Here is a 23,519-nt window from a genome sequence, read left to right on the forward strand (position 1 = left end):
AAGACATGAAAAAAAACCATTTACATATTTAAATGTATCACGGTTTTTAAGGGCCTTTGCTTTTGTCTTGAAAGTTTATTTTTACCGAGTACAAATTAGGTAAAAATATTTGACATCTGGTCAATAAGTATTAGCATATTTATAACTAATGCAATGTTTTAATAATGTAGAAGCCTACAAGATTTTTAAACATGAAAATCTCTCTACAGTGAATAGCTTCATGCTATGTATTTCATATCATTAATATCTTTCTTTTACATTATATAATTTCTTATTTTATATCTCTGTATCATAATTATCATTAAATATCAGGTTAGTTTCTATGTCTATCGAGAATCCATCAAATATATAAAGTGGCCAGATAGATCTACCTCACCATGTCAGTTATAAAGACTTTTTTTCCTGAATGTTAAGTGAGAAAAGAAGCCTCTACTCTGTATATAAAATATAAATATTCATCTGGTTAGAATAAAACCAACTTTTCTCATTTCAAAGTCTTTCAGCTTTACTATTTTGATGTTCTATATATTCAGTATTTCTGATACCTTTGTTTAATGTGTTTTAGATGAATTGCTGCATAGAAATAAGACTTGTTATTACCATTGATAAATCTGTTTTAATTAACCATTTTCACATTACAATAATGAATTGCCTTTCTAATATCATGAAACTGATGACGATAACATTGTTAAACCATGTACTAATATACACTGTGCCCAGAAAAAAATCACTAATTACAGAACTTTTAAAGTGCTACATGATTTATATCATATTTCTCTGAATATTGAGCATTTTCAAAGGTACAAAATTTTTCTCATCTAAATGCACATTTGTATTTTTACATTTTATGAACATTTTGATTAATGTTACACCAAAAAGGAAGTTCATTATATGTTGTAGTTCCTTTGACAAGTTACTGAGTTATTCTCTTAACAGCTTTATTATTATTTTCCCTTAGGGTATTAAAGATTATAATATTCTTACAAGGATCACTCAACTAGGAATAATTATTTCACTGATTTGCCTTGCCATATGCATTTTTACCTTCTGGTTCTTCAGTGAAATTCAAAGCACCAGAACGACAATTCACAAAAATCTCTGCTGTAACCTATTCCTTGCTGAACTTGTTTTTCTGGTTGGGATCAATACAAATACTAATAAGGTATGTAGATCTCTCAATCTATTTTATTTTCTAATTTTTTTTCCCTAAATATACATGTCATAAAATCATGAATTGTAATTAAGAGCTTAATGAGCAAACATAGTATATATTTTGTTCCTAAGTGTTTTCTAAGTTTGCTAATGTTAACATAACTAAAACCTGCCTGTGAATTTCATTAGGCACAGTGTCCCTTGTTAGGATGAACCATTGGGACAAGTGAAAACTTTGCTACAAACTGAAGAAATAACCTTTTGGTTTGTTTTTTGGTTTGTTTGTTTTGCTGTGTTTTTACCTGGGCATTAAACAAAGGCAGAAGGGACAGAGCGAGAATTGGAAATTAAAAGTTTATCTTAACATAAAAGCAGCTGGGTTCATAGGTTGAGCTATGACAAATAGGCTCCACCTAGTCATTACACTTTCCTAACAACCTCTTCCCTACCATTATTGATCTAGGGCCTTACCAGTTTCTATATTGTATTAGTCTGAGTCCTCCTAGGAGCAGGCATTAAAATGGGATTAAACATGCAGTAAATTAATTAGGCAGAATGGCTGAGAGATGATGGGAAGAGAGAGACTGGAGAGTCATCAGACCAAGACACAAGTGAGTATTTGCATGAGAAGATGTGTAAAGGAAAGAAGGAAGGAAGGACAAGTAGGTGGAAGTGTTTGACACAGCAGTGCACTTTTCAGGAAAGTTCAGCACGGTTGTCAAGGAGTCCTTTGAGAAGACCTTGAGTCAAATCTGTGTCTCTGAATATGCCCCGATTCGAGAGACCCCCCGAAAACAAACCACCAGAGTGGTTTCAAGAGTCCAGAATCAAAGCCAAGCGACAAGGGTCGTTTATTGCAGGTTCGAACCCGGTCCTCCTTGCACTCGTTGCCAGTGACGCTAAGAGGCCCCGAGCAAGGATCTTACAGCTTCTTTTATAGACAGGCACAACAAGTTAGGGATTTTTTTGAGCTTACAGAGCTGTTATTGGTTGACATTTAAATTTGAACGCTCAGCAGAACTTGATTGGTTCCCGCCTTTATTTCAAACCACAACCGGGCACGACCTGGCTGGTTTTGGGAATGGTGGGGGGGCGCGGGGGGGGGGGGGTCTTTTCTTTGCAGTTGTGAGTACACCTGGTAATTTTTCTCTTAGTCTCTCATCTCAAGAAGAGGAAGGTCTTAGTAGCAGCAGCCTATGGGAAACATGAACAGGGCAATGTCTTTCCTAGTGCAGCTTCTGGAGCTCTAGGTCAATTGCCCTCCCTGCAGGTGGAGATTGGAGAAGTGCATTCTCATAGCCACAAAACATTCAATTGTCTCCACATTGCCGTCCTTGTAGAAATCTTTCAAGTATTGACACTAACCCCTAGATATCAAGGTTTTCTTCAGAAGTAGATGCCACCAAACATCTATTTTAAATAGTATACACTAGACTATAAACTTCATAACTGTTTTTGTTGTTGTTGTTTTGCAGTGGTGCTCCCAACACCTGCCAATTTTATATACCACCCACTATCCTCCAATGCCTTATTTTTCTTCAGTTTCATCCCCCCATTATCCTTTCCCTAAAACTATTCCTTAGAGTATTTTCAATTCTGTTTCACTTATCAAGTTTTTCTCCTTACCAAGCCATAGTTTAATCTCAATTCCTCACTAAAGTAGCTCCCAAATTTTGATTACCAGTGACCTCTTTGTTCCCAACTTTATATAGTACCCCCTAATATATTTTGTATATAATCTCATTATGCTTGGATTATACTCCTTTTTATTAAGTGCAATAGGTATGTAAGTGTGAATTATATTCCTTTTCCAGCAATAGATACTGTTAGTTCTATTAATACAGAAGTGTGTAACTACTTCTTTTTATATTATTTCTTCTAAGCCTAACTCCAATTCTATTTGTGAAGTAAATACTAATAAGTAATATTTAACTGAAATCCATCTTGAACTTACCTGATAATCTTACAGCTTACAGTGCTTCCATAATGAATTCTTTTTGTAAAATATATTATCCATCGTCCGTTTTGTAAATTAATGTTTGTCATGATAATCAAGATATTTATTATATTTCATTTAGCATGGTATTAGCAATAATTTTCATTCTTTGAGCATGAATAAAATTGAGGAGGGTAAAGGCATCTCCAAAACAGAAATCAACTTAAATCATAACACAGAGATCACGTTTTACCTGTGACGAATCCACAACCGATCCCATAATATAAATGTATAAAACTGTAACTCTCTCTGGACAAGAACAGTCACTTAGTTCTGTCACGGGATTGCTTCGCAACTGGTGCTTCACATTGAAGAAGTTCACCTGGAAGTGGTACATCTTAAAAAACTGGCACTTGATGAGGATATTTTAATATGAGCAAGCATTGTATCAAGTGGCATAATTTATGGAGAAAGTCAGGATGTTATGTTATGCTAATGTTAAAGCAAACCCTGCTTATGGTTCCTTTCTTTCTTTGGTTTCTAGCTCTTCTGTTCAATCATTGCTGGGCTGCTGCATTATTTCTTTTTAGCTGCCTTTGCATGGATGTGCATTGAAGGCATACACCTCTATCTCATTGTTGTGGGTGTCATCTACAACAAGGGATTTTTGCACAAGAATTTTTATATCTTTGGCTATCTCAGCCCAGCTGTGGTAGTTGGATTTTCAGCATCACTAGGATATAGATATTATGGCACCACTAAAGTGTAAGTTAAGATGATCTCGTAAGTATTCGAAATGCAATTCTGAATATGCTTGTGTATCATTGAAAATGTTGCTTTGTGAAGTACGTACAAACATATTTATAGATTTATTATTTACTTTTCAGATGTTGGCTTAGCACAGAAAACAACTTTATTTGGAGTTTTATAGGACCAGCATGTCTAATCATTCTTGTACGTATATTTAAAATTGGTTCAAATTCCAGTGATGATCAAAATTCTCAGCAATCAGGCATTACTCTGAGGGAAAACAATAATTTTCAGCACTTTACAGTATATCATTTTTTAACATTTTACACATATTGCATCATTATTGAGAAAAAATACATGTATACACATTAAATTCAGAGGTACTAAAACTCATCTGCCTCTCCTGGAGGAGGATATATTTCTGCATAACATACAGGAAAAGCATTTTTCACTTATCAGTAATGTCTCAGCACACTTCAATACTGAGAGTTTGCCAACCAGCTGATATTCTGGCGTTTCAGATGTTTACGTTATTTAATCTTTTATCAATGATCAGTGATCTCTGAAGATTAGACTGTCATCTTTATAGTTTCATCATCTGTATGTACCCTGTCATCAAGAAAGTGATTTTAAACTAAATTGCGACGTCAGAGACAAGAACCCACTATTTTTCATGAACAGACAAGTCATATATTGATAGTCCCATTTCAGTGAGGAAGAGGGCCTTTTAATTCTTATTGGAAGTGGTTTTTCAAACCTACAAATTTGGCGGGTGTTATGTTTTCCTTTCTAAAGAAAGACATTTTTAGATATCTCAAGAGCATTTCTAAGTGCTGTTAAGTTTTCAGAGCCATTCTGAATATAATAGTCGGTCAATGAATCTGGGAGGGCTGACAAGGCTCTAGAATGGAGTGAATTGTCAGTGGAGAAGCTGTAACAGTATTTTGGACAACTCTGTCACCTGTGTTTTGACCATAAGCTAGCCATCCTTTTTGAACTGTTTTTTTCTCTCACTCTTTCCCCTTGTGTTTTTATGGTTGTAAGGAAGCTGCTAAAGGGTGAAAGACTTGAAATGTAAAGCAGAGAGTTTCATCAGGGTTTATTTTTTAATGGTGTTGGGGAAACAGAGTGCATTCAGAGGCAGTATTTCCTAATCATCACAGAAAATTATTTCTAATTTTCACAGTGAATCTAGTAATATAACAAGAAATCATTAGCTAGATTTCAGCTAAAATAATTTCATAGTTTATTGTAATTCCAAAATTTTCAACCCACATGAGAAGATAGACTGCATGTTGTTCCTTTCCTGTATTTTTGTGCATTGCCCTGATAGGAGCATTTTGTATAAACACACTCCCTGTATATTCTGATTTTACTGATTCCCTCTCTACAGAATGGGCCATCTCTGGTACTGTTTTGTACAAGTGAAAGTTTTTTGGATCAGTAATTCTTATAACTAAGATAAGAAGTAGTGAGCTAGAAATTATAGTGGAAACAAGAAAAATAGGAGTATTCTGCTCTTAAGTAAGAAATGGAAAGTGTTCCCTGAAATTGTTTTTTTTTTTTTACTTTTGCTTATGTAAGGGAAAAGATAACTTTGGATTATCTTATAGTAAAGTCCACAGACTTTAGATGGGCTTATCTAAAAATGAGTCCTACAAACTTTCCTAGATGCCTAAATGAATAACGTCACACTGTCCTAGGCTGGAATTAATGAAGCAATTTATCTTCCATAGTTTCAGTATGATAATCATTCCATTTAACCAGACGGTCAGGCTACTTAAGAAATAGATGAGGCACCTCAGTTTTATTCTAAAACTGAACAATGTTTATCTTCTTCAGTATCTTTAAAAACAGCAAAAATTCCTTAAATAATTATCAGATTGAAGTGAAGTCATTTATTGTTGTTATTCCCAGTTTTTCTGGCTAACACTGGCTTATTATTATCTTTGTTGTTGTTGTTGTTGTTGTTGTTTGTTATAATTTTATATTCAGCTATATGTTGTCGTAATTGTTATTATTCTGCTCTATGACACACTGTTAAGTGAAACACATCCTGTCATCCCAGAATAGTATACATCTCAAGTTCAGAGATGAAGTAAAAGAAATATTGGGAACCAAACATCTGAAAAAAGAGCCCCTAACAGTTTGGGCCTGACACTTCCCATGGGTCTGTTAAAGAGACAGTAGGACCAGCTGTAGCCTAGTAAGAGGACTGGAGATGGGGGCCTCAGGAGTAGTGTCTTAGAACTGGGAGTCCTTGGCCTTTGCAGGAGTTCGATGTTCTTTTTGAAAAGCTTTTCTTTTTGCTGCCAATAAAAAAACGTTAAGTGCTCCCCTATATTTTGAAGACAAGTTGTGGATGAGTACTCCAAAAGGTTTGCAGAATGGAATCAGAAATATAGTAAGAATAGGGGCGCCTGGGTGGCTCAGTCAGTTAGGCATCCGACTTTGGCTCAGGTCATGATCTCACTGTCTGTGACTTCAAGCCCCACGTCTGCCTCTGTGCTGACAGCTCAGAGCCTGGAGCCTGTTTTGGATTCTGTGTCTCCCTCTTTCTCTCTCCTCCCCAGCTCATGCTCTGTCTCTCTCTTCTCAAAAATAATCATTAAAAAAATAATTAAAAGAAAAAGAAATATAGTAAGAATAAAATTATCATTCTGATTCCAGATTGAATGCCAGCATGACTGGATTTTCATGTCTCCTTGATATATAAGAGCAGAGTATAATGATCCAGTATTGGCATGCCTGGGTGGCTCAGTCAGTTAAGCGTCCAACTTTGGCCCAGGTCATTGAAACCACGTGCTTCGTGGGTTCAAGCCCCCCATCAGGCTCTGTGCTGACAGCTCAGAGCCTGGAGCCTGCTTCAGATTCTGTGTCTCCCTCTCTCTCTGCCCCACCCCTGCTTGCATTCTGTCTCTTTGTCTACCAAAAATAAGTAAATATTAAAAAAAATGATCCAGTATCTATGAGAGCTTGATATATGTCCCCTGACTTTGGGCCAAATCTGAACATAGAGACTAGACCTGCTTTTTTCAGAGTTTCTTGCAAGCTGCATGTTTACCAGAGTATCCTTTGACATCAGGGATGGAAGGGATCATTATATAGCATGCCTAGGAATAAAATGATGAAAGAACATACACAACTTCAGCTCTCCTATAAACACAGGAAACTTAGAGAAGTGGACAAAAGTTGTAGGGTTGCCTAGAAGGTTGCCAGGTCAAAGTGAAGTTATGCACAACTCAGAGAATCGGTTGAAGAAAGGTGAGGTTAAATGGTGGCATGACTGCCCTTCTCTGAAGAATAGAAGGGGCCAAAATGGAAAAGAAATACTATAAACACTAAGAAAATCACATATACCTCTAAGTGGTGGCCATCACATAAGCCAAGGTTACCAGCAATAATAAAAACTAAACTAAACCAAAGTGATGTCATGAAACAGAGGAATTGAGCTTTATCAGTGAAGGGACAGCATGAGAGAAGCAACTATGCTGCCCCACACTCATCTACATTGATGTACTGAATGGAAAGTCATTATCCTATGTTTGGGTATATTCTGGTAGGTAAGGATGCCAAGCCATACAGTTAAGTTCTCCATGTTAATTAGGTGGTATGGGCATGAGGGGAGAAAAGGAAATAGAAGAATTATCCCCTGCTCACTACAGTACCAATGAGGATAAAGCAAGACAAAACAAATGACAAAAACCAATATATAATAAAATAGAAATGACGGATAAGATGTGGGAGAGATTAATATGGGCCAAGGTAATCATTCAACAGATCTTCATTGAGATGAATGAATTGTTTGTAGACGGGGAAAGAAGCAAATTCTGCTTTACATACACCAGATTTTTAATGTGAATTTAAGTTTCTAACAAGAGGCCCCATAAATTTGCCAGATTTCCTTTGAAGGTAAACAAAGAACACAGACAAATGGTCATCACTGTGTATAAGACAATGCCAGAAATAACAAAATTATTATCATCTGGCTGTTACTAAGAATATTCGATTATTGTCATTTCACGGCTTCATCACTTCCTAGTCTGGATGCCATTAATTATTTATCAGATTTTCCTCCATAAACTTATCCATTTCTCCTCTACTTTCAGAATCAAACTATTGCTATCCCTTCCTAAGATTCTAGTATTAATAATGGGATTTTTTTTAATTTACAGTTTATTAAACAACTATCATTCATAGCTAATACTCAGTCTCCTTAAATCACTCACATTGTTACCATCTATCCCATGTTATAACTAACAAAAAATAGGATTTGATTCAAAATGTTAAGTGATTGGCTCAAGGCTCTAAGTCTACAAATAAATATTGATACGAAAACTTGAAACTAGAAACTACCTTTCCATTTTATCTTGCCTTTTTTGCAGTTGCCTTATCAACCTACATTTCTGCTGCCATTATCAATTTCATTTTAACCTTCCCATAATAAACTGCCCCCAACTCAGCTCAAACAATAGCAACTATTAAAAAAATAACATTGATGTTAAACCTCATTATATTCCTGATATTAACCTAATCATTCTCCATGTTTTAGCACATTTAATCTAATCCTCCAAACAACTCAAATATGACTGTATGTATGTATTTTATTTTGAAGTTGGAGAAATTGAGACATAAAGTGATTACACAACTTGCTTAACAGCTAGTAAGCACCTGAGCTGAAACTCACATTCATGAAGTTGAACCCATGGCCTGCCTTCTTAATTCCAGGGCTGATATTTCCCTTTGTCTATCGCCCAAATTCTAGAAGCCGGAATGTGAAGTTCTCAGTAATTTAGCTGAATCCCGCCTATTTCCAGCCTGTTTTCACACTGCATATTCCCACAAAACAACTCCTTCAAAAACTTCATCCTTGTTAGATATTCTTGGATATTTTCTTGTTCCTTTGCACTCCAGTAATCCTACCACCTTGCAGTTCTGCCTGAAATCTTATCATTAATTAACACAGGACGTGATGGAAACCTTTCCAGATTTGCAACCAATCTCTCTCTCCAACATACATACCATAGAATTTTTATTCAAACTCTCTATAGTACTTTTAATGCTCTGTTTTGTTGCACACAGTAATTTTCTTTATGCGTTATGCTACCCATCCCCTACATCCAAATGCCCAAACAGAGCTATGAGTTTCTTGATTTGCTGACCATATGTTGCTCAATAATCAGTGTCATTTTGTTGCACAACCTTAGGGGCCGCCTCCGGTCAGTAAATTACAATCACTGTTAACAGAGCAACACTCACATTGCGTTTTCTATAAACCCAAGACTATCAAACAGGCTCTTTTGGCCACCCAGAATATAGGAGTATTTAGTAAGTCCTTAATAATTATCTGTATATTTCAATTAATCCATTAATAAAGACCACAGTAATAAATGGGGCAGGAAGAAACACCATGAGATCCTTCTAAAGCTGCGTGACTGCTCCGTGTCCTGGATGCCCAACACCTAAAATGAAGGTATCAGTGCCCACCCTATACAATAAGGCTACGGTAAAGCAAAAAGAAATGTTTTAGGAAAGGCATCCATTCTTTAAACTTAAAATGCGAAAATGCACAATAATTTGGAGGATAATTTTTGGCTCTCTTATTTATACGTTTTGTATTAGAAAATAAAGACTAATTTTAAAGCCATGGTTTGCACAGTAATAAAAAAAAATGTATGCAAGGAAAGGTATGTTTGGCCAATACTGTGTATTTGTGTGTGTATATATATAATACATATATATGTGTGTGTGTGTGTGTGTGTGTGTATATATATACATATATATACATATATAAGCATAAATCCTAATTTTTAAAATATTGGTGAAGATGTGGCAGCATTTAATTATGGCAAGATAAGATTTAACATACGTGCCTGTTACTTTTTGGAATGTGTTAAAAGTCTCTAGAACACTCTGCCAGACAAAGTTTAACTGAAATTGAAACAAAGTGTAAAATATCTTAAAAGCAATCAAAATTACATAGAATAAAAAGACAGGATAAAGACAAAATGTAAGCGCAAACTTCAAATGTAAATAGATAAATTAGTGTTGATTTTGTTATGCTTCGCCTTTTAAACGAGTTATATGATTAATTTCGTGACTTACTCTAAACAAATCTGGGAGGACTTGCACTCCGGAGTAGACATCTCTGTAGAACAATGGCAGTACTTTTCATTCATACATGGAATTCTTGCATTTCTTCTGTAGAGGAGGGACTAAGTCCTGCAAAATGGTGTTTGCTTGTTTTTATGAATGAAACCCTGAAGTAAGTCAGGTTTGGGATTATAATGTAAAATACCTTTAAGACAATATGTAAATGAGTAAGAACTGAATTCGAATCAGCATTGGTGGCTTTTTCTACCCCCAGGTATGTTGCTTCAAAGGAATACTCAAGCTTTTAATCTCCTCTGATAAGTGTTAACGATTTGGGTATTTGAGGAGCAACATTTTCTGCATTGATCAAATGAAAGTATTTCCTCAGGTGTTGACTCATTAATATTAAGGATCTCTTAGAAATTGGAAGTATAAACCAGTGACCCCTCAGATTCTATCTAGGAATCGCTACATTTAAAATGTTAAGATTGTAACTATACATAAAAAGCCCTAGCCATGCTTTTGAAAGATGGAGCTGTACAAGAAAGAGGCTTCTAAATCTTTGTAAAGCAAGCTGCAAACTGAAGATAATTTCCATAATTCATTTCTTTCTTCAATATTTTTAATCTTTAATGCTGAATCCTTTCAACTAAAACTGCACAAGCGATTAGATTCAAATACACAAATATAAAAAAAGAGTTGGTGAAAATAATTTAACTTTTAAGTAGAAATTGAAGTTTCCCATAGACATGTTCAATATTGAAGAATAGAATTTGCTTGATTGAGGCAAATACTAATTAAGCTGTGTCCAAATAAGGCATTTTCTTTTAAAAATGGGAGCTTCCATTTGAATTTAAATCACAACCCTTATAATTGAGTGTTTCTATATTACTACTCCTAGCGCCTTCCTTTTAGGTTTGCCCAGATTTCCACTCAGTTCTTTGTAGTGGCCTCCTCTAATTGTTCTTTCTATGTCTGCAATCTCTTAATTCCCTTTCACCAGGAAATGCCTATTAAAACCTCCTCAAAAGTGAATTCCTCACATAACCTTTACACAAGGGACAATGTCCATGTATGTTTATTATTGTGTGAGCTATTCATACTACATTTTTTAATTTCACAGACTGCCCAATCTTGAAAGAAATGCAAATATTATAAAACAATATAAAGTAAAAAGTGGATATTTTATCCCACACTCAATATTTTTCATAACCACTCTTTTTCTTAATATTTGCTCTGCTTCCTTCCAGACCTTTGGCATGTGCGTGTATATGTGCACACACATTTCACATACACATTTATACAAACTTAAGCAAAAAATTTGATTACAAATAAAAAAACCCTGAATCGTTTATAACCCACAATACGTCATATTCATCCTTCTTTGTTATGATATGCAATTCTCCCATTTTATCATTACATATTGTGTATATTATGCTCTAATTAATTTTACCACTTATTGATGAACATCTAATTTGTACCTAATATTTTCTTATTATAAATAATACTGCATGCACAGGGAATTCTTGTTCCAATATAGTTACATACATCCATTACATAAAATTGTTAAGAAATGCTTCTTAGGAGTAGAAATGCAACAAAACACAATGTTCTAAATTTACGAATGGTCTCCAAAATATTTACTTCAGTAGATACTTATACCAACAATATTTGAGGATGTCCCTTTTCTGACATTTTTGCCAACACTAGATATTACTATTTACTATAGTGTCTGTATAGCTACCCTGGAATATATAAACCCAAGGGAAGGATTATGATAGACTGGGGTTCTGCAACAATGGCACTGCTGACACTTTGGACCAGATCTTGTGGGAAGACCTATCCTCTGCGTTATAGGAAGCGTAGCAGCATCTCTGGCTTCTACTCACCAGATGCCAATAGCACTGCTACCACAGCTGCCTGGACATGACAACCAAAAATGGCTCCAGTACAGCCAAACATCCCAGGGGGAATGATATCCCTGATCCTCTCCATTAGGAACCACTAGTCTAGACTTGGACATTAATCATCTTCTATAGGAGTGCGTTTGGCAGCTTTCTTTAAACAACAAAAATATTTAAAAAAAAAAAAAAAAGAATTAAAATCATAACTTGGGCAATGTCCTCTAGATAACCCCGCTGAAGCTATACTGGAAACACTAGCCCTTGTATATTTTACATGTTATGGATAACAACACAGACATTTTCATTACATCTTTTAATTTAATACCATCGTGTTTGTTAGATGCATCTTTTAGTGACCTCTGTGGTTCAAGGCATTTTACAATTCTAACCTTTTCTTCATATTACATATTAATAAGCATTTCAGTGCCTGTAACATTTTGTTACTTTCTTTTGTATTATTCCAACCTTCTTGGAACAATAATAGCTAGAGTTTAAAAAAGAAAAAGTGGAGTTTTAAAACAATACTTAACATAAATAATACATTTGTAGTTTTCAATGCATTCTCATACGTGGAAGTTATATTCATACCTTCTCAGATAATCTCCTTGGGATTTGTACTAACAAAGTTTCATAAAAATTGAATAACTTTATAGAAATTAGAGATCCAAAAAGAATACTGGAAAAAATATCCCTTGGGTCTCTCGAGGCCAATTAGAAAACACTGGCCAAGGTGAAGCTCATCACTGGTATTTTGTTTTATAAATATAGCTTTACAGTGAGGGATGTTACATCATGATATAGTGAAAGTGAGTTGGTAAAGCAAGGTATCATTAGAATTATTATTCACTTCACATTTGTATAGTCTTTTAATCTTTACAAAACCCTTTTAACACCTCAGTTAATCCTCACAAAAAGTTTTGGTAGTACAACAAAATGTAAATAGTAATAGCATTTAGTAAGAGATAATGTGTTACTAGATTTTCACTAAATCTATTAACTATAACCTTGACTTATTTATAAATCCCTATGGGGGTTCTGCTATTTATAACTTTTTCAAGTATACCAATTCCTTGAGAACTGGTTATACTAAAGCAAATTATGTACATTCTTATGTGGGCAACAGATAAAACCTTCTACAACAGATAAAAGCTTCTACTCACTTAAAAATCCTTAAACTTGGCCAAAAGTTCAGTACTTGTTCTGATCATTCTTGTACCTCTGATCTAACTCTGAGCATAATACAATGTCCTTGCTGACATTGTTGGTTGGTCTGCAACAAAAATGAGCCCTTCTTTCAATCAGTCTTTATTAGCATTTGCAGAAATCTTATTCCACACATGAGAAAATATTTAATCTTTCTTGTAAGTATTTATTATAACCCTCCATCTCCTTCAATATTCTCTGCAAAATACAAATGACTCATTCTGAGACCATGGACTATCTGTGTGGCTGTGTCTTGATTTCTGTTTCTCATATGTAAATGTTGTCATGTCTAGTTTCAGATTTTTCCAAGAAAGGAACATTTAAAATTCCTTCTGATGAAGAAAGCATGCCTCCCAATGACATCTGATCAAAAAGAAACCCCAAGTTGTTCACTATTAGGGTGCAGCCTTTAGTCATTAGAGCTTAATTCACACTTATTTGGGTAACAGGCACCATTTTGTCTGTACTTTAAATAAGTGAGAACTAAGGTTTAGCAAGCTTAGGCAATTTACTCAGGATTACCCAGCTACTGAGTGGTAGAGACAAACTCATGTTTTCCAGAGTCATGTTCTGCACCTTTTCACTACCACATGTCCTTCCCTTCTGAAGGTGGCAGATTTTTGTTAGGTCCATGAAGATCTTGTTCTCTCTTCCAGATTCTGGCAAACTGTCTTAGGGTTGAGTTGTGAAAGATCTAGCAACTACAGAGTTTCAGAAAATCATTCACAAAATTTCAGTTCTTTATTTTGCTTGTGAAGGTGTCAAAATAAATTATTTTCCATATTGTTGAAAATGAGGGAAATCTTGGCCCTTATAAATATCTCTTCCCTCATTTGTTTTGCTTTATCTAAATCTTGCCAAGAATATCCAACAACTAACCAAAATACCCTACCTAAAATCCTGACTATATCAGACTACAGATCAGAATGTGGAATACAGATAGTATAGAGATTTACTGTTTCACTAATTCATATTCATCAATAAGTAATTTCCAATGCCCTGTTTGACATCTAATTGCTCAAATTCCTTTTTCCATTTTCTGTCATTGAGAAGAAGCTAAAAGGTGAGTTTAATGCTTCACCCATTTTTAATTGTCCTCAATTTCATATTTCTAGTTAGAAGATTTATTTTTTTAGAAAAAAAGCCTTTGGTGTTCTTTGAAAAATTATTATGATTTTATTTAACTAATATTACTCTACCAATATAGGTAGTATTAAATCAAAATAAAAGTACAGGTAGTATGAAAAGAAAAAACCTGGGAAAAAATAGGTACAACACTTTGAATATTTCAGAATAGGTCAAAACTTTATCAAGTATCAAATCCCCAGGTGAGGTTGTGCTAGAAAAACTAAGGGGATGTAAATGGAGACAGTTGCTCTCAAAAAGTGCATCAGGTTGGGGTGCCTGGGTGGCTCAATCAGTTCAGCAGTTAGGCATCCAACTTTGGCTCAGGTGGTGAACTCGTGGTTTGTGGGTTGAGCCCCATGTTGGGCTCTGTGCTGACAGCTCAGAGCCTGGAGCTTGCTTCAGATTCTGTGTCTCCCTCTCTCTCTTCCCCTCCCCTGCTCGCACTCTATCTCTCTCTCTCTCTCTCAAAAACAAATGAACATTAAAAAATTTTTTTAAATAAAAAAAGTGTATCAGGTTGACATGTATAAACAATTCTAAGACAACACACATTAGTGTACTTGAGGTAATATTTTGGAAAGGCAAAGCTGAACATCTTTCCACCCCTTGTTTACCTCTTTCTTGGCTTTATTGCTCTTGGAGTCAAATCTAAAATCTTTAACAAAGCCTACAGTAAGGTGACCATATTCACTTACTTATCACCAAAATCTGTACCTTTTTAGGTTCACTTTTAGTGAAAGTAGGTAATGAAAAATCATTCAGATTGGGTTCATTTTATTGATGGACCCATAAAAGAGCTCCAATCAAAAAACTATTTTCAAAAGTAATTTTTTTGACACAACAACAGTGATTTTGAATAGAGCACCGTGTGACTGACAGTGATGGCCATTTTGAAACCTTCTTCCACTACTCCCTGATGACAAAGGAGAAAGCTGTCCCTAACCACTCATGCCTGAGCCTATTTGAGCAGAAGGGGCTGTTTTATGCTATATCTGGACAGAGTCTGGAGAGGGAGGTGGGATATTACTGGTTATCTTCCATGTTTGAGCACATGTGACTCACACACAGTGCCCCAAGAGACATGACAGGGTAGAAGTGGAGATTACCAAACATACTGGGCTTATCTTAATAAGATGTAAACAAAAAAACTCGGACAAATGCTAATCTGAACAGAACACTGGGCAACAGGCGTTAAAAATACCGTGCCCAGCTAACAGGGATAAAGTGGACACTTTACTTTGGGGGCACTGCATGTTCTGGCCCCTGTCAGCCACATGACCCTCCCATGGGATTTTGTGTTTTAATCACACTTCCTGCTTTACATTTTCTGAGCAGGGCTTCATACCTTCCCATCTCAGCACCTCTGCAGTAAAATGGCTCCCTGTCACTTCCCTCCCGCCATCCCTTCATCTAGGTAATTCCTGTTTGTCTTTCAGATATCAACTCAAAAAACACTTTCTGAGGAAAGTCCTTCCTGACTCATTGATCCGTAGTGTACTTTTTTGTGTTATATGACTTCACAGAAACTCACTTTTTTAAAAATTGTTTTCCTTAATTTATAATTACCCATGTATTAGTGTGAATAACTGATTAGTAATTGATTCATATGTTTCCTCCAGGAGACCATAAACTCTTTGAGAGTAAAACAGCTTTATGGATTTTCTCTCACTGTATTATCCTTGAGGTTTACCAGGTAGTTATCACTCAGGCAATAATGCTGGGTAAATAAATAAATGATGCAGCAAGCACAGTATTTAGTCAAAAATGTTCATTCCTTTCCCCCAAAAGGAAATTTAAAGAAATCATCACCACCGCAGAAATGGGATTATTTTGAGAGGACTTCTCCAAAGAGATAATACCTGAAGCATTCCTTAGAGCACATCACTTTTCCTTCATTTCTTTTCTCCTTAGAAATGACTGTTATATGTATCTGTCTGCATTGATCTCTCTATTTAGGGTATGCTTTCACTCAGAATTCTAACATTGGCATTTTATGTTTAGCTGAATAAAGTGAGGTCCTGGCCAAATCATGTGACAGATTTCAGAAGCCAACTGGTAAAAAGTATACAACGTGGGTTCTTTCTGTGCCCTGGATTTCTAACATTGACATGAAGATATTGATGCCAATTCTATATACAGAGTTACTATAAGAAAAGAAATGAAATTAAAAGAATAAAAGCATCCTTCAAAAGTTAAAAAAGGAAAATTTTTAATAATTTAGGAGACATTCTTATGACTTTTCCATTTTTACCTTTAAAATTGGCAATAACATCAGATACATCTTTGAATTTAATTGGGTAAGATATTTTAAATATAAGTTACAGTCAAATGATCTATATATAAGTTTATGTGTGTGTGTGTGGTGTGTGTATATAAAGTTTGTGTGTGTGTGTGTGTATTGTGTGTGTATGTGTGTGTAAACACACACTTTTTTTTTTTTTTTTTTTACTAACCTCTATCTTCTTTTTCCACAGTAAGTATACATAAGGAAATTATTTCCTTGCTTGTATCTTAACAAGGGAGATTTCATCACCGGCTTTTCATTGTCACATTAAATGGAACTGTTATAAATGTTCTTCACATATAGTTTTTCTCATTTGCTTTTGTTCCTTTTCTAATATCTTGCTATGGCTCATAACCATCTACAGTTGAAACCAGCTACAAAAATAAGCCCATGGAATTCACTTACACCCACGGAATCACTTTATTCTTCATGTTTATACATTTCTAGTTCTCTCCACCTTTTGATTCCATTTTGAAGACAGTAAATTACTCTTTCAAACACTGAAAACAAGTTCGGCTATTGAAATATTCCTAATGGAAACATGTTAAAAATACAGAGTGTGAATTTTTTAATGTCTAAGATGATTGTATATCAAGATGGGATTTTTAGGAGTGCCTTGGGTGGCTCAGTTGGTTAAGGGTCCAACTTCGGCTCAGGTCGTGATCTTGTGGTTCATGAGTTTGAGCCCCACGTCGGGCTCTGTGCTGTCAGCTTGGAGCATGGAGACTGCTTCAGATCTGTCTCTGATCCTCCCCCGATCATGCTTTCTCTATCAAAAATAAACACTAAAAAAAAAAAAAAAAAGGATTTTTAGCCATAATAAAATGGAGCAATTATTCAGCAATTTTTTGAGAGGATGTGGGAAGATATTTTCTGAATGAGGCCATATGCTTCCTACTTGTGATTAAGACTGTTGTTGTGACTTACGTGCCCAAGACTGTGAATAATGAATATACATCATAAAATCCAAGGGTCTGACCTTTCTGTTAGAGGCAAAATATTGCATATACTCCAAGGTATCCACACATAAAATAAAGGAGGTGCAACTTCATCATTTCTCTATGCAAAATTATTCCTTGAGGGTCATTACATTTTAATAATGTATAATATATCCCTCAGTTTCTATTGCTATATCTATTTATGGATAATAGATTTCTAATAAGATATTGTTTTGTCAAAATCTGCATGATGTGAAACAAAACAAATTTTTTAAATGTTTAATCAAATTAATGGTTGAATGCTTCTTCACATGGATCATAAAGGATAACTGAGATTTAGGTATTCCATTCTTCATCCTTTTATTCATTCAGCAAATGTTTATTGAGCATCTTTTATGTACCAGACATAGTTCTAGGCCTAGGGAATATGTCAGTGAATAAAATAGAGAAAAGTCCTTACCCTTATGGATCCTGAATTCTAGACCAGGAGTCAGCAATGGCCACAGTCCACAGTCTGTTGTTATAAATTTATTTATTTATTTTATTTTATTTTTTACTGAAACACATTCACTTGTTTGTGTATTGTCTAAGTCTGCTTTAATGGCATGGCAAAGTTCAGTGTTTGTAAGAGAAACCATATGGTCCTCAAAACTTAAGCTATTTACAACCTGTCCCTTTGCAGAAAAAAAAATTCCTGACCTCTGTTCTACACTTGAGTGATTTAAGAAAAGATAGCTATCCTCTCCCATAAAATATCCCAGAATATAATATTGGGTTCCTGAAGAATATGTTTCTTATATTTAAGTTATCTGGTAATTTTAGCTATAGATTGCCTTTTGAATTACTCCTACCTTTTCTATAAACCTTTGAAGATACCCAGATTTTTGACCTGGAAACTTCAGTTCTACCCTAGAGGAGTTTCAACAAAAAATAAGAAATTGTTTATATGAACAATAAATGTTTGACTTATTGTTGAATTATACTACATATTGTTAAAGTATTTATTTTGCTAACATTGTTTTAGGGGAAAGTCCTGAAAGTGGAAAAAGATCATCTGTTTTCTATTGAGGTCATATTGCCCAAAATAAAGACTGAAAGGTATAAGTCTGATATAAGGTGCTTTTTATAGGTCCAGTGAGACTATATCACAAAACAATTCTTATCCAAGTGTGGAGTAAATATGTTATATTTATCATTGGGCACATCAAATGTTGAGATAATTTGGAAGAACACATTTCTATACAAACATAATTTCCATTAGTGATAATAATTGATGTTCCTTGAGAATTTATATATTGAGCACTATTCTAAGTACTTTATATTATTTAACTTACTATACATAACCCTTTATGATAAGTAGTAATAGTATCCATATTTTACATAGGACAAAATGAAATACAAAAAGTTAAATAAATTGACCAGTAAATAAGTATCAGAACTAAAACTCAAACCCATGAAGTGTGGCTCTGAGTCCATTCATCCTATTTATTTTGAAGTTGCTTCTGTTACTTTTTTTAAGTGTTTATTTATTTATTTTGAGGCAGAGAGCATGCAAGTGAATGTGGGGCAGAGAGAGGGAAAGAGAGAATCCCAAGCATGTTCAACACTGTCAGCGCAGAGCCCAGTGTGGGGCTTGATCCCACAAACCTTGAGATCATGATGTGAGCTGAAATCAAGGGTCCAACGCTTAACCAATTGAACCACCCAGGTGCTCCACATCTGTTGTTCTTTTCATACTGTCAAATTATATGTAAGGTAATGATCTCCAAATTTTTCAACTCAAGACCCCATCAGTAAAATATATGTACCTTAATAAATAGTTTACATCTTGAAAAATTGTATATAGGGGCGCCTGGGTGGCTCAGTCAGTTGAGTGTCCTACTTCAGCTCAGGTCACGATCTCGCGGTCCGTGAGTTCGAGCCCCGCGTCGGGCTCTGGGCTGACGGCTCAGAGCCTGGAGCCTGCTTCCGGTTCTGTGTCTCCCTCTCTCTCTGCTCCTCCCCCGTTCATGCTCTGTCTCTCTCTCTATCTCAAAAATAAATAAACGTTAAAAAAAAAAAAGAAAAATTGTATATACTTAGTAGTTGCCTAATATGATCTGTCACATTATATGATATATACAATATATATTATTACACATTCTGAAAATATAAATTCAAAATTTTGAAGATAACAATGCTTCAATTTAATAATTCTCACTAAAATATTATTAGATTTTTAAATGGAATATTGATTACACTTTTAATACAGCAATCCAAAAGTGTAGATCTAAGTTCAGTTTAACACTTGGTTTTAATGGTTATCAGAACTGATACTTCACCAAGAGACATTAAATCTGTACTTTCGTGTGAATGTATAGCCAATAGATCACACTGAGTGCTCTGTTCTAACATTCATTTCTTCACATCTTCAGTAATGCTTTCTAATTGCACTTTGAAATAATATTACTAAAAGGAATGTGTATTTAAATGTATAAATGAATGCATTTAAGTTTGTGCCATATTATTTTCCAGATATTATTTCAATTAACGTACCTCATCATGGAGAGCAAAGCTGTTTTCCAATGGTGCATGACTTTTTAAAACTCGAAGTAGAAAACATTAAGAAACTGCTAAACATGTATTATTGACTTTAGAGAAATTATGTGTTGAATTGATTATTACTTTAAATATGATTGAAAATTGTGGATCTAAATGCATATTTCAAATAGCCCTCTTAATAATTTGAATTTTTAAATGACATTTTATCAAATCTGAGTAGAACTTTATGTATATTAATTTGGTTGACTTACATGGACTTAGAGCTTGGATAGCAACTTACCATATAAGTAGAAAAATAGTTCTGTCATTGTCCCATGTGTATATTTTTTAAAGATTTTTTTTTCTTCTTTTTTCCAACGCTTTTTTTTTTTTTTTTTTAATTTATTTATTTTTGGGACAGAGAGAGACAGAGCATGAACGGGGGAGGGGCAGAGAGAGAGGGAGACACAGAATCGGAAACAGGCTCCAGGCTCCGAGCCATCGGCCCAGAGCCCGACGCCAGGCTCGAACCCACGGACCGCGAGATCGTGACCTGGCTGAAGTCGGACGCTTAACCGACTGCGCCACCCAGGCGCCCCATATCAGGATTAATTTTAACCCATAGTATACTTGGAGACACTTTAGGTCCTAATTTTTTACTTTGTTTGTGTTACTTTGTTAAAACTACATAACTACATAACAACAGGGGCAAACCTCTCTACCTTTAGGAACAAACACTCATCTTGCTGAATGGTTTGAGAGCATGAGTGTCATATATATTTTAAATAGTAAATCCTGGGGAGCCTAAGTGGCTCAGTCGGTTAAACGTCTGACTTCGGCTCAAGTCACGATCTCACGGTTCGTGGGGTAGGGCTCTGTGCTGACAGCTCAGAGCCTGGAGCCTGCTTCAGATTCCCTGTCTCTCTCTCTGCCCCTCCCCTACTCTCTCTTTCAAAAATAATAAATAAACATTAAAAAATAATAATAATAAACCTTTATTTTCCATGGAAAAGTATCAACGGCAATTCTAATGTGTTTCTCCTATGTCCCAGTAGATTATTTTAAGGCATTCTACTTGACCACCAACATGGACCACATTTGAAGACTATCACATTCCTAGATTCTTTGATCACAGAGAACAGTGAAGACAGGCGTCTCCACTAGGGGATCACTGGCATAACGCACTAAATCCTACTCATGTTTACAAGACCTTCACCACTGATGTCTTGACTAAGTTCAATGAACACTAATGCCAGACAGCTGACCATGTCACTACTCATTACTGTTTCACTCTTCTACTTTTGACCATTTTTAAAATTAAGTAACTATTAGCAGTTAATATAATAAATGTTTAAACATTTAAGTTTGTGAAATTTTCAATGCCAATTTAATTTTTCTTTACTGGCCCTTCATCTGTGGTTTGGTAGTTTTGTAAAGAGCTTAAGGCCATTATCTTCCCTACCCTGTCTACTAGGTACGAATCTTTGCCCTGGTACTTCCTACTTGTGTCACCTTGGGCACATTATTTAACCTCTCTGTGCCTCTGTTGCCCTAATTGTGAAATAAATGTAATGATAGTGATAATATTAAGAATATTAAGAATTACCCCCATAAAAGTTGGAGTGACGGTGAAATGAATTAAAAATAACACTAACAATAATGTCTAGCACACAGATATGCTCATAAATATTGTTTTTGTTATGGACCCAAGTTTCAATGTTACAGCAATTTATAACTACCTGCAAAATGCTTTTTATCCCAGAACAACTGTTCACCCAATTGTAAATCCCAGCAGCGCATGCTTGATGGGAGAACATTGCTATCTTCTAAAGAATGAACCTCAGGGTATTTATACCATGAATACTGTTAATATCTCAGATGTTCTGTGAAGGATACTCTCCTCTTATAATACTTAGAACCTGTTTAAAAATATTTAGTATGTTTTCAGATTGCTTCAACTGTTTCAAATACTGTACCATCATAATTTCTGTGAGTTTTCACCAAATTTGAATTTTTTTAATGTTTATTTATTTTTGAGAGAGAGAGAGAGAGAGAGAGAGAGAGAGAGAGAACAAGCAGGGGAGGGGCAGAGGGAGAGAGAGGAAGACATAGAATCTGAAGCGGGATCCAGGCTCTGAGCTGTCAGCACAGAGCCTAACGCGGGGCTCAAACTCATGAACCGCAAGATCATGACCTAGGCCGAAGTCAGACGCATAACCAACTGAGCCACCCAGGTGCCCCAAGTTGTCACTAAATTCGTACTAATGCAATTTTACATCTAAGCTTTAGAAAATTTATTTCTAGCCATTATTTCCTTAGCACAAGTTTGTTAACAGGTGCCGGCCTAATCCATCACTTCTCAGCATAACTGTCACCGTGCACATCAAGGGATTTCTAATGGGAAGTTCTGCCTGGCCAGGATGTGTTCTTTACTGGGCTCAAACCTTTTGTATGTGCTTTCGTCCACTGTATACTATATATTTTATCAGTCTCCGCACATACACACATGTTCTGGTTCCACAACAATTGCAGCATCTGAAAATTTACCCCCTCTTCCTTTGAGATCTCTTTTCAAGCTGTCATATGTGGAGAGGGTGATGTCCTTGGGGGTTTCTACTAAGAAGCTAGTGTCATCAGGTTACAAAAAAGATCAGATGTGAAAATAATTTTAAAGCTATGGAGTTGTGGTGGCCGTACAAAACACAGGGTGCCCAATTAATTGGAATTTCAGATGAACAACAAATTACTTTTTAAGCATGCCCCAAATATTGTATGGGAGATACTTATACTAAAAAAGTTTTTGTCATCTAACTGCAATTCAAATTTAACAGGCATCTTGTCCTTTTATTTACTAATGAGACAACCCTATGAGAAGGGCTTATCAAAGTGTGTGTTATACAGAAGAAAACGTGACAGGGGCTTGAAGGTATAAACTGTATTTCTGACTTACTGAAAAGGAAGTTGTGTACTAGTTATAATTTGTGTTGATCTTCTAAGAAACATAGAAACAGAATCCACAAATAGGTTTTTGTATAATTGATTATTCACCACATATCTAGAACATCAATAATAAATACGAGTTATTGATAAGTTCGTATTTTTTTAAACTGGATTTTAAATTTTTATTTAAAATATAGGAAACACAGTATTTCTAGGGTATTTCATATATATATATATATGTTGTTTATATTTTATATTTACATGTCTTTTACCTTGCATAGATTTCTGTTGCTGTCAAAACAAATTACCACAAATTTGGTGGCAAAACAACAAATCTACTGTTTCACAGTTCTGGAGGTCAAAAGTCTGGGTACAGCATGGCTCAGCTGTTTCTTCTTCTGAGAGTCCCGCTCGGGCTAAAATTAAGGCCTCAGCCATTCTAGAGGCTCTGGGGGAAGAATTTGTTTCCACGCTTCTTCAGGTTGTTGGCCAGATTCAGTTTCATGCAATTGATTTCCTTGCTGGCTGTCGGACAGAGGTCAGTCTCAATTTGTAGGGGCCTCCCACATTTCCTGACTGACGACCTCCTTTGTCTTCAGTTCTCTCTGACCTCCACTTCTGCCTCCTCTCTCCCACCTCTCTTCCGTAGCACCTCGCTGCTAAATCCCTCC

The 23,519-nt window shown here is 35.4% G+C and overlaps 1 protein-coding gene across 4 annotated transcripts in view; it reads left to right on the forward strand.

Annotated features, from left to right (window-relative positions):
* The window catches only part of ADGRL4 (adhesion G protein-coupled receptor L4), a 110,311-nt gene that overhangs the window by 76,797 nt on the left and 9,995 nt on the right, over window positions 1-23,519 (forward strand). For 3 of the 4 annotated variants that reach the window (XM_019413917.2, XM_019413914.2, XM_019413915.2), the window contains 3 exons: window positions 959-1,162; window positions 3,633-3,853; window positions 3,976-4,042. In XM_019413917.2, coding sequence (XP_019269462.1) covers window positions 959-1,162; window positions 3,633-3,853; window positions 3,976-4,042 — 492 coding nt within the window. Of the gene's footprint in view, window positions 1-958; window positions 1,163-3,632; window positions 3,854-3,975; window positions 4,043-20,963; window positions 21,959-23,519 lie in introns of those variants that run through there. The other variant, XM_019413918.2, reaches the window with a different exon arrangement.

The sequence above is a fragment of the Panthera pardus genome, unplaced genomic scaffold (assembly GCF_024362965.1).
Source record: "Panthera pardus isolate Hobbes unplaced genomic scaffold, ASM2436296v1 HiC_scaffold_11, whole genome shotgun sequence".
NCBI lineage: Eukaryota > Metazoa > Chordata > Mammalia > Carnivora > Felidae > Panthera > Panthera pardus.